The sequence below is a fragment of the Fusarium phalaenopsidis genome, assembly GCF_050370095.1.
Source record: "Fusarium phalaenopsidis strain FUZ10S chromosome Unknown contig_32376, whole genome shotgun sequence".
In the NCBI taxonomy this organism is placed as follows: domain Eukaryota; kingdom Fungi; phylum Ascomycota; class Sordariomycetes; order Hypocreales; family Nectriaceae; genus Fusarium; species Fusarium phalaenopsidis.
Window position 1 is genome coordinate 189,214 of NW_028145382.1, and position 12,685 is coordinate 201,898.

Sequence of the window (12,685 nt, forward strand, 5' to 3'; positions counted from 1 at the left end):
ATCGCATAAGCACCAATAGGGTACGTAGAAAACGGAACATAAGTGGCAGAGCACTAGCTGCGAGTACGCTATAAAGACACACACAGAGCCAGAGGGGGGGGGATACTATTACGGGCGAACCCGTGAGGAAGGTTGTTTCCCCCTGGAAAAACCAAGACCAGAGAAATCCTTCTCTGTAGCCCCGCTGCGAGCCCTGCACAAAACCCGCAGCGAGGCCACAGCTAGTTCTTTTCCTTTTCTCTCCCTTCCTTAGTCTTAGATATTCAATCAACCAGTTCACCTTAGCTGCATAAGCTCCGGTCCGACCCTAGCACGTAGTCGTCGCTCATCGACTATATAGGTGCTTGCGGCGCGTCGGATGCTTAGTTTTGGGTTATTTTGAAGGGCCTGAAGGGCAAGAAGGGTTCTAGCTTCAATAGTAGTAGCTGACATATTGGGTTGTTGAGAATGAATTGATTAAATGAAAAGTTAGGTGTAAGGTAGAAAAGTGCGGCGCTTGCTTGACTGCGGCGCTTGCTTATCAAGTACGTTACTCAAGCCAGCGGTTGACAACATTTCGAATCAGACCGAAATTCTTGAAGGAATTCGAGATGACCTTCATTATAGTTAAGGCTCAGCCCTTTATGGGTTAACCAAGTCAGAAGATCGTATTTCATTCTCGATGCTATGATGTGTTGACAATGTGTTCTTTATTATAGTTAAAGCCCGGCCCTTGATGGGTTAACTGAACCACAAGATTGTATTGCATTCTCCATGGTAGTTGATGCTTTTCTTCACTTCAGGCTACCCTTGATATCAATCTGATGGCTCCAGGATGCTAGTAGCCTCCAGCTCCTGCGGCGCGGGGCGGATCGGCCAACGATCTCCCAGCGACGGCTGCGCTAGCTTGCAGCTTGTCAGCGCGTTCAAGGCCATCTGGCTACCCCTCTCAGCGGCAAAGTGAAAGATTTCGTTTGGCGCTGCCCGGCGGAAGTGGATGGGCTCCGGGTATGGCCAGACGTCAGTCCCGTTCAAAGCTGGAGGGATCAAGAACTCGATGCCCTTCTGGACACTTTGGCCCTCGGGTCCGACATAGTTCCAGAGGTCTACGCCGACCTTTTCGCCCATGAGAATGATGCGCGTGAAGCCAACAAGGGTAAACATTGAGTAATGGAAGGGTTGCGTACGGATGAGCTCGTGTGGCTGCGACCCGTTGGCCGTGATACCATTGTCGATGCGGTGCGTCACGTTATGCAGAAGCTCGCGCGCGAAAGACTTGTCGTTGACGTATAATCCCAAGTTGATGCCCGCCAAATGTGCGTATATGCCATGATTATTGAAGCCGAGGAGCGTCTCGCGGCCGACATTGGACGTGGTTAACCATTTTATCATCTTGGTGCACCAATGCGTCATGCGGGTAGTATCCTTACGTGTCCATCCCGGCGCATGGGTCGATTCGAGTATGCGAATGGCGTCAATGATGAAGCTGACGCGAGATGAGAAGCCGATAAGCGCGGAGAAGGAGTATGGATTGTCCTCGGGCTCCATGCAGGGGAGCCAGGAGCCGTAGTCCATGTGTGGATTCATCTTGGTCTTGTCGTTGAGAAACCACGTCTTGAGAATCAAGCTTGCGTGCTCGGCATAGGCCTTGTTGCCAGTGTACCACCAGGCCAAGGCGAGTATCCAGCTCGACTCAAGCGTCCTTCTCAGGCCCAGGTCGTCACTCACAGGGGCTTCGGGATTTGCAACGCCATCGCGGGGTAGATAAGGACACCCGTCTGTCGAGTTTTCCGAAGGCCAGAAATACGCGTTCTGCACGAAGTAGTCGTGTTTGTCGCCCGTAGGAGCGGTTGCGTTCTTGGACGTGACGGTCCAAGGCCCGTAGTGCAGCCAGTTGTCCGCGTCATTAAGGAGGGACGCGAGGGCCTTGGTCGTCGAGGGCTCTCCAACTGCCAGTGCGGTCTTAGCCGCAAGCAAGCGATTCCCATCAACGGTAATGGTGCGAGGCGCAGTCCAGATTTTACCATCCTCACTGACGAGAGAGCCGAGGCGAGGTGCTGGACGTGTCAAACCCGTGGCGGCCACCGTCAGGGCGCACATGAAGAAAGCGATGATTCTATAGACAGTCAGTGAAGCTGCTCAGCTCGCCAAGGGATGTCCGCGGCCACACTTACTGGCTCATTGTGCAGAATGTTTGATGAGACTGATGAGATATTGTGAGATGGGAGGCTCAATGCATGTTATAAGGCTCGTGGCTATATACATTATCGGCCCTATTATTAGTCTTTCCACGGCGAGTCGAGCTTTCAACGTAGAGCAAGCAATCCTTCGGGCCTCGGCTTGATGGCCCCCCTCCCTGCCAGAGAAGTGCCAAGGAGCCTAAAATCCCTCCACAGTCACTGGGGCCAGGAATCGCCACTCGCTCCGAGAGTCCATGCAAGACGTTTGAGAGCTTCTCGCTTGGCTGTAAGGTCTCTCTTGCATTGCTGGGATACTGAACTAACGACCTTCGGAACTATGTCGGCGCAAAGACAAGCTCCGGCCAGAGTCGAGTGCAGTCATATCATCAATCTGGTCATGCTAGGCTGAAGTGCCTTCGTACAGCCATGCCAAGCTCATTCTAAAAGCAGCTGGTTATATACGCGTATTCATCGCTCACGGACATGGGCTAAGAAACGGCCAATGACCGCGAACGGTGGGTGTGGGGACATGATGGGAACATGATGGGGTTGACGGATAATCCGGGGTCGAACCCACGGGGTGGCCCAGCCCAGGACTCGGCTACTACTACAGTAGACGGACCGATCAGAAGGTGCCTTTCTGACATGGGATGAAATCCCTTGTAATATTTCCCCAGATTTCAAAACAAGTTGAATCAACTCGTAGACGACTCTGCCTTGAAGACTATGTGTGCACTTATAACTCCTGAAGGGATGCTGGCCCCTCTTGTTCGTAACCTGCAGAATAACGTGCAGTCCCTCTGGAGCACGTGCAGTATATCGGAAATCATATGTGTCAACCAGACTATGCGACAATGTCTGAGAACGAGACCTGACTTTGCGGACCCGAGGAATGCTTCAAGGTCTCGGACTCGATCCCCATGCGGATCGGGTAACATCTCTTAATCGCCCAAGGGGAGGCAGAGACCAGTCACTCCGTCAATATCGCCCCATCTCGGGACATGAATAGCCGTTACGAGCAATACTTGCGAATCGCATCTTCACCAGCCGCCACAGAGGCCTTGAGTTCTAGCGCTAGTTTCTCCTTCAAGGCCCATCATGTCGACTAAGAGGCAGGTGTCGCGATCTTTTTAGCTCAACACAGCCATACCGAATTGAGCATAGTTGTTCTCGCTTAGTCGCTCCGAAGCCATGGTTTCACTTCCGCGCGTATAGACTTGCTACAGCTTGACAACACGATCAGTAATTTTCGGGCCGACTCGCCCCTTGCCAGTCATACCACGTCCTAAGAGCAGTGCAGGAGGTATCTTATTAATCCTATTAGATTAGGCTATATTTTGAACATTAGTTATAGCTAGTAAAAGGCTATCAAAACCTTAATAAAGCCCTAGACTTTAATTTAGTTTATAAACAGCACTTAAGAATATTAAAAATATAAATATAATAATTATAACGTACACGTATAGCGAGCCGGATAGCAAGCGAACCGGACAAAAAATCCCTCAACCTACACCTTCTCTATTTAATCCATTAATTCTTAACCACCCAGCATGTCTGTAAAAGACTGAAAAATATAGGCTATAAGGTCTGAATAAGGTGTAGGGTAGGTAACTAAAATAGGAGGAGAATAGGCAGAGGATTCAGTCCTTATAAAAAGCTGATTGGCTAGATAAGGGATCATAGGCCAATAAAAGTGGGTCACAAGATAAATAAGAGTATAGGGTAGAAGGCCAGCTCCTGATTGGTGGTCTTTATGCTTATATTGCTTCAGTGTTGTGACGATCGTGTAAGTCCTAAGGGGATAAACCAGCCGTACTGGTTTATGTTGGCAGTGAATCAGGTCGCGTGCTCTGAGGGTAAGTGCATAAGTCACGTCTGGTGATGTGCTCAAAGTATTGAGTGTAACCAAGTTATATTAATAGCTGAGGTAGCTAGTACATAGGAAAGTGTATAAGCGTGTTCTGTGTACTTGTTGTGATTTGCCTGGACCGATCATTCTATGGTTCGGTCTAGGGTAGGACTGACGTTTTTATCCTTTGGTCCTGGGACCGATACGAACGAAGTTCGGTCCCTTTGGTCCTTTTGCTTAGTCAGGGCGTTCTGCCAGGCTTCCCCGCCTGGCCCTTGTCATGGCCGTGACAAGTGTGTAAAGATCTAAGAAAGGAAAACTATTCTAAGGGAAAGCTATTTTTTTATAACTAATAGCTCGGAATTTATTAGCCCGATTCGGATAAAGGTTATACCGTCGGATAGCTCCTTTCCGAAGCCTTCTAACCATATATAGTATATATCAATCGGATAGCTAATAGCCGGGCTATTGCATAAGGAAGATAAAACCTATAGGGTTTTATATTCAAGGTATTAGAAACCGGATAGAAAATACCTATACAAGAAGACCGGCTTTAATGAGTTATCGGGCTTTGAATAAAGCCCTAAGTCCGGGTCACGTGACTTACCCTATATGTCTGGAATTACCCAGGAGGGAAGTTTATATAACTCCGCAATATCTCGCTAATCTAAGCAGTTAGAGCTTAGGTAAGCATATTATTAAATAGCGCTAATAATATACTATAGGGTAGTAAGTTATTAAACTTATATTTTATAAGCTAAATCCCCTAGAATTATTTATAAAAGACCTTTCTTATAAAAGTCTTTGACAATGTCACAGTCTAATAAAGAGGCTAGAATCCTTCTTACACTTCAAGCCCATTAAAATACCCTAAAATTAAGTCTTAGAGGTGCCGCAAAGCTCTACCAAGTCAAACATTCAACACTCTTTGACCAATATAATGGCATCCAAGCCCGAGTCAATACTATTCCTAATTCACGCCAACTATCTGATCTAGAGGAATAGATCCTTATTCACTTTATTCTCGACCTAGATTCGCGAGGATTTCCCCCCCGGCTTCGTGGTGTGAAGGAAATAGCTGATTAATTGCTTGCCGACCGCGACGCACTACTAGTTGGCGCGCGTTAGGCTTTAAACTTCGTCAGATGATACCTAGACCTTAAGACGCATTTCTTTTAGAAATACGACTACTAGAGAGCTAAGTGCAAAGATTTAGCTATTATCCGCAAGTGGTTTACGCTTGTGGCAAACATAATCGCGAAGTATGGCATCTGATTAGATAATATCTATAACGTTGACGAGACTGGCTTTATGATGGGTATGATTCAGAGCGGAATAGTCGTTATAGGCACAGATAAGCGTGGAAAGCCAAAATCGGTATAGCCTAGAAACCGAGAATGGATTACGGTCATTTAGGCGATTAATGCTGAGTTGGGGGAAAAAGGTGCTAAGCCATTTTGGGCCATTGAGCAATTTCCTGTACGTAGAAAAAGGTCAGAGACCAGTTGCCTTCGGCCATCAGCATCATCATCACTGTCGTCATGGTCAACGAGAAAGGAGCAGCTTTTGGGCTCTTTCTCTGACCAAATTTTCATTGTTATTAATTGATCAATTGCCCTTACTATTTTATATTGTGTATACCTCACTAAGAAGCGTGTGAGATCCCTATTTTGAAAATCCCCCGAAAAAGGTCACGAAGCGTTCAACCTCGCTGTGGTTGGTGTGTTCTGTTTCTCCAACAAAATGCGGATAGCCAAGCGATCCCGCCGTTCATCATCGGTGCGGGCCAATATCACCTCACTAACTAGTACCGAGAAAGCAACTTCCCGGGCGATTAGGCTATTGCGATGACCTAAAATGGCTAGACCGATAACGAGATCGGTCTCAAGTGGCTCAAGCACTTTGATCGGTGCATAGCCAAGTGATCAAATAGTCGCTATCGTCTTCTAATCCTCGATGGCCACGAAAGTCACCACTTTATTGAATTTGAGAGATATTGCGAGGAAAATAAGATCATTAGGCTTTATATGCCTCCTTATTCGTCTCATCTACTTCAGCCCCTTAACGTTAGGTGCTTTAGCGTGCTAAAGAATACTTATGGTTGAGAAATAGAGTATCTAATTAAATGCTTTATAACCTACGTTTCGAAGACTAAGTTCTTTCCGGCCTTTTATGTTGCATTTTAGGCTATAATAATGGAAAAGAATATTAAGGTAGCCTTTAGAGGGGCTGGGCTTGTTCCTCTTGACCTAGAAAGTGTCGTCTTGAAGCTTGATGTGTAGCTATGGACTCCAACGCCTGCCGAGGAGGAAGCTGAACCGTTGACCCCTTGGGTTTTGTAACGGTCCAGCTGAGTATATTGACAACTAGCTGAACGACTCTAATGAGTATCCTAAAGCTAAGGGGGAAAGGAAAAGAAAGTAAAAAAGGAGAAGCGAAAAGAGCCCCTTTTAGCTGTTGAGCTTATGTGGGTCTTGGTCGAGAGTGCAAGCCGAGACCCCCACGGGCTCAGCCCGTTACAGGTTTCAAAGACCCCAAAGACCGTGCTTGAGGCTCAATCTTAGTCTGAATACCTTGAGAGACGAATCAGAAGGCATAAGAGTAGCTCCCCAGATTTAATTCTAGGAGCTTTAAAGTCTCTTGCGAAGGGAATAAAGGCAGTTATATATGAGATGGCTTTAGTAAGGGCCTAGGTCTAAGACCTTCGAGAGGCAAATGAGATACTAAGCCAGCGCTGGAGGGCAAAAAGGACTAGACTATAGAAAAGAGGGGTAATAATAGTAGAGGAAGGAAGGCAAGTAATTAATAAGATAGATATTAATGCGTAGGTAGTGGCTGAATCGTCGAGAAGTGGTGGTTAAGGAAGGTCGGCGCGACTGGGTGTTTGGCGTTGTGGTGTCTGCGGTAAGCCTGAGTATAATACAAGGACCTATTAGGTAGTAATTAAGATATCTGGGGAAGAGTATAGTGACTAATTTTAAATAATTAAATAGTTTATTATATTTTTATTGCGATTTCTATATTAAGGGTCTAGGAAAAGTGCGACGCATACTTAGATATAATATATACTTATTATATATATTATTAGTTTATTTAATTAATATATATATATAGCAAGTGGATTAGGCAAGTAAGTGGATTAATTTGCCTTATAAAGGGATTTATACCTAAGATTATATTAATTTAAAAATTTCTAAAAAAATTAAGCTAAGCCTAAAATAAATAAAATTAAAAGTTTAAGTATAACATACTTAATAAGCATACGGATTAGATAAGCATATAGATTAAAAATCTTAACCTCTAAGATATAAATCGCAATAAAAATATAATAAACTATTTAATTAATTAAAACTACTTATTATATTCTTCCCTAGATATCTTAATTACTACCTAATATATTTTTATATTATGACCGGGCTTACTATATATACTATAGCGCTAAACCCCTGGTCACGCCGACCTTCCTTAACTATTACTTCTCGACGATTTAGCTATTACCTATGTATTAATATCCATCTAATTAATTACTTACCTTCCTTTATCTAGAGTTATCTTCCCTCTTTTCTATAGGTGGGTCCTTTTTGCCCTCCGCTGCCGGCTTAATGCCTTATTTGCCTATTAAAGGTCTTAGATCTTAGCCCTTATTAATGCCATCTCATATATAACCGCCTTTGTTCCCTTAGAAAGAGACTTTAATACTTCTAGAATTAATTTAGGAGAGCTACTTTTATGCCTTCTGATTCTTTTTTTAAGGTATTTAGACTGAGATTAGGCCTCAAGGATAGTCTTTGGGGTCTTTAAGACCTAAGGGTTAGAGGGGCTAGCCTCTTCCTCGGTAGGCATTGGAGTCTATAGCTGCATATTAAGCTTTGAGACTATACTTTCTGGGTCAAAAGGAACAAGCCTAGCCCCTTTAAAGGCTACCTTAATATTTTTCTTTATTATAGTGGCTTAAAATACGGCGTAGAAGGCCGGGAAGAATTCGGTCTTTAAAACGTGGGTTATAGAGCATCTGATTAGATGCTCTATTTCTTGACTATAAGCCTTCTTAAGTAGCCTAAAGCAACCGACGTCAAGGGGCTAGAGTAAATAAGATAAATAAGGCGGCATATAGAGCGTGATAATATTATTCTCCTCGCAATATATCTCAAAGTCGGCCGAGTGGTGACTTTCATAGCCATCAAGGATCAGAAGACGATAGGGACTAGTTGATCGGTTGGTTATATGCTGATTAAAGTGCTTTAGCCACTCGAGACCTATCTCGTTATCGGTCTAGCCATTTTGAGACGTCGCAATAGCCTAATCGCCCGGGAGGTTGCTTTCTTGGTACTAATTGGCGAGGTGATATTGGCCCGTAACCATGATGAACGGCTGGATAGCCCGGCCTTCCGCATTGATCGCCTGAATGACTGTAACCCATTCCCGGTCTCCAGGCTGCACTAATTTCAGTCTTCCACGCCTTTCTGCGCCTGTGACGACTATCTCGCTTTAAATCAGGCCTATTATAAAGCCAGTCTCGTTAAAGTTATAGATATCTTTTAATCGGATGCCATATTTCGCGATTATGTTCTTAATGAGCCTAAACTAATTGCGAATAATAGTTAGATCTTCGTATTTAGCCCTCTAATAGTTATATTTATAAAAAAAACGCATCTTAAGCTCTAGGTGTCGCTTAATGAAGTTTCTAGCCTAGCGCTTGCCGATGGGTAGCGCGTTGCGGTCGGCGAGCAATCGGTTGGCCATTTCTTTAATACCACGTAGTCGCGGGGGAAATCCTCGTGAATCTAGGTCGAGAATAAATTAGATAATAATCTGTTCTTCTAGATTAGATAGTTTGCGTGATTTAGGGATCTAATTGCAACGCGTAGATATGCCATGCTGTCGGCGATAGAGAGTAGTATAAGAGATTTCATAGACCTTTGCGGCGCGTCGGAGACTTAATTTTAGGTCATTTTGATAGGCCTAGAGCGTAAGAAGGATATTAGCCTCTCTATTTGACTATGGCATATTAGGTGGTTGAGAATTAATTGATTAAATGGAAATGTTATAGGATGAGGGATTTTTGATCTATATGCTTGTCTGATCCGCATGCTTATCAAGTACGTTATTATATAATAAGCTATTAATTTTAAACTTTATATATTTTTAAAAAAAATCATAGTTAGCTAGTATTTAAAAAGTCTATTTATACTATATAAATAGCTATTACTCTATAAAGAAAATTTTCTTAAAGTATAAAAAAAATATAGATAGCTTATTTAGTAATTTAATATCTAATATAACTCTTTTTAAGCTAGTAGCTATTTTATAGCTATGTTAATTAGGCTTAGAAATCTCTGCTTTTAGTGCACAGTATATATAATCCACTTGCTTGTCTGATCCACTTACTATGCATGTACGTTAATAATTTATTAATTAATAATAAAAATTTTATATAACTAGACTTCTTATCTACTATGGAAAATAATTATCTAAGACCTAGCGTGCGAAGAAGGAAATAATATAAGCAGCTAGTAAAGGCGGCCAAGTCTTACCAGAGCCTTAAATCCCAGGCAGTTAATCCACCTAACAGTGAGTGCTGCGACTCGTCTGATATGATAGAGTTAACTAGCCACTCCCTGATCTTTATTAATTATGGTCGCTCGTCATAGAAATGCGTGAAACCATGCTGGCTGGTCAAGGTGCACAATCCTCTCTAGGATCAAAAGTTCGACGAGCTGATATGGGTGCTTGGGAAAGCGTTAAGCGCATTCTTGGTAATGGAACGTTATTTCGCAGCTGTAGATCAGTAATGAGGTGGGAAAGTTTGGAATATTCTTTATCTACTTAGGTATGATGTGAATAGACATTGCAGACAAGATACGGCATCCAAAACAATCTTTCCTCCCATCTAAGCCAAAGCAACCTTGGCACCTCCAGGCACTAGGTCAGTGAAGACTAGCTTAGGATCGTACTTGTCTCTGATGACTTTGAGCTTTCGCAAATTGCGAGCTCCGTAGGCCGGGAAGGTCTCAGGGATCTGAGATTTCTGAATGTCACTGAGGTACATAAATGGGAGAGGTCCAAGGCCCGCCGCGGAAAGCTTCTCTCTGATCTTGGCGTTGGCTTCGGCGTGCACTCTGAGTACGCGCTCGTCGTCCTCAGGGTTCGACCAAAGAGGACTCTCAACGTACCAGATCGCCGGGCTGTCGTCGCTTCCTAGACCCATTGCGTTTCTGGGTGGTGCCGAAGTCACGATGGGTGTGATTGGGAGCATGTTGAAAGCGGTTGAGAAACCTTCGACGTCGGCCAAAGACGCGATGGACTCGTAGTATGTGTCGAAGGCGATTCTAGCAGCTGTAGCGTTGGCGGCACTTGTCAACCAGTGGAAGATAGCTCGCGTGCCAAGAGGAGGGGCATAGTTGAACTCGTTTGACCATTGACCCATTGTCGTGCGTGTGATGTTTCCTCTTGTGATGGGTAGGATGGGTGCGGTAAAGTTCTCCAGTCCAAGAGGCACATCACCCTCGCCACTGTACCAAAGGTATCCATCAAACGAAATATCGGGTCTGGCCCTCGAAGGAAGCCTTGGGGTATTGTGCACCGTAAAGTGCAAACTGCTCGACACCCTTGATGTACTTCTCTGACACGCCTGGACCCCAAGAGACGGTTCCAATAAGGGCCGAAGAAATTGGAATGGTATGCAGAGTGGCCTCTGTAACAACGCAGTAGTTGTTACCGCCTCCAACCAGCGCCCAGAATAGGTCTTGATGTTCATCAGCACTGGCCGTCACCAGTGTTCCATCAGCGAGAACGCACTGAATTGTTGCAAGACCTTGTTAGCTAGCCGAATTTCACACGGGAGGCTGCGCGGTATAACTTACATCCAAAGAGGCAGCAATGTTAGACATTCCGTATTCATAGGCCATGAAGCCGAAGGGCCCGCCTCCTAGAATTGCACCAACGACTCCACCATTGCCAGAGCGAATACCGTTAGCCGTGACACCGAACTGATCCAGATAGGCGTACAGCGGAGGCCAGGTCACACCAGCCCCGATTTTGACGGTCTTGCGGTCGTCTGAGATGGCCATGGTGCTAAGATTCGTCGTAGCCATCATAATACCTTCTGGGCCGATGTTGCCAGCGTTGTCGATGGGCATGGCACCCCCGCCTCGAATGGCAAATTGCACTTGGTGCTCTTGAAAAGTATGAAGCGCAAACTGCACATCTTTCGCGGACTGCGGAGCGAAGATGCAGGATGGTCCTAAGTGCGTCGTTGAGGTCCAAGAGTCTATGTACGTTCTATTAGCAACATTGAATCATGCTTGGGACGTGGTCATCTTACACTCATTCTCAAACTTGTATCGTTCAGAGTCGGGAAAAAAAGTTTTGTCAGGATATTTGGAAGACAACGCATTACAACCGTCGTCAACAGCAGCGGATGACACCACCGACAGGAGCGCGGTGAGTCCGAGGAGAGAGGCTTGCAGGGACATTTGACGTTGGTCGAGAGAGGTCAATACAAGTTCTCAAAGTGCAGTGTCTTCTGCGTGTACTGGTGAAACGCATTTCTTGGGGCAGATACCTTCACCTTTATATATCCACTGAGTCTCGAAGATCACACAGCGGACGCACCACGTAGTCAGTGTGTCAATTCCCAGTCCCCCTCCCGAATCCAACCCCACGGGGGCTAGCTCAAGAATGGAGCATACGGCAATTAGAATTACGCTAAACTAAAATTCGTTTAGAGTTTGTCTTAGCGGGCTTGATAGTATATCCGCGAGTCGGTAACTTATAAGCTTCTTACCTGTTGCGGGGGATCTGGCCACTGACAGCTCGATCCGGATCCTCCGTCCTCGGATATGCAGGGACTACCAAGGGGGCAAGCAACGAAACTATGCTCGGAGTCTACGGACGAAGAAAGGGCCGCGTTGCTCTTGAATGCCTTTGACCACGCTGCCAAGCCTCTCCAAGTCCCTGTCAGTGTTACGCTCGGAGATAAGGACATGATTCTCTCAAGGAAGGGAGTGGAGGATACACGTAAATGTCTCGATGTCTAAATTTGCCAAGTATCTGGATCGTTTCAAAATTATCATCTATGCAGGATACGCACTGGATTAGGCCAAACAGTAAACTTATTACAGGAAAAAAAGACGGAAAAGTGATAGACGTCCGAAGGTAGCATGCCGTTACAGATCGCCGTTTATGCATAAGATGCACTTTAAGCTTACAACACGCCACAGTGACGCACGTCCATGTAGTTCGTGCTGGAACCGAAACCGAAACCGTGACCGAGATGCAGACCGGTAGTTGGGAAAAGATCGGCTGCAACCCTTGACAGCCGCGCATTGTCCCTTTTCCATCGCAGTAATTTGACTGTCCGGGGCCCGTGGAACGCGTTGTGTCCACGCAGTTGACTCCGGGTCCGTTTCAATGCCCGACCGGCACTTGGCTGTGGTGTTCGGTAAGTATCCATGATCTGCTATGGTCAATCTATTGCACCTGAACCACTGGGAACTACCCTTGACCTATGTTTGTCTCCGTCTTCCGTTAAAGACACTGGCTGGCTCACTACGAGGAAGAGCAACCCTGTAGTCTGATGCTTCTCTTCATTCCTTTGGTACCAATTACACTTGGAGTTGGATCCTCGTTACATTTAGCATATAGGTGAACTGGTTGGAAGGGAGCAGGTTAACGA

General features: G+C 45.3%; 2 protein-coding genes across 2 annotated transcripts; both read right to left on the bottom strand.

The window, feature by feature from the left end:
• Window positions 1-795: 795 nt before the first annotated feature.
• LRP88_14673 (alginate lyase family protein) lies at window positions 796-2,079 on the bottom strand (the record flags this gene model as incomplete). Its single annotated transcript, XM_083251010.1, has 1 exon — window positions 796-2,079. One exon carries the CDS (start codon window positions 2,077-2,079, stop codon window positions 796-798), a length of 1,284 nt encoding a protein of 427 aa, XP_083093045.1.
• Window positions 2,080-9,898: 7,819 nt separating this feature from the next.
• Window positions 9,899-11,483, bottom strand: LRP88_14674 (FAD-binding oxidoreductase; the record flags this gene model as incomplete). Its single annotated transcript, XM_083251011.1, has 4 exons — window positions 9,899-10,520; window positions 10,606-10,805; window positions 10,872-11,278; window positions 11,333-11,483. The coding sequence occupies 4 exons, from the start codon at window positions 11,481-11,483 to the stop codon at window positions 9,899-9,901; spliced, it is 1,380 nt and encodes a 459-aa protein (XP_083093046.1).
• Between the last annotated feature and the right edge of the window lie 1,202 nt (window positions 11,484-12,685).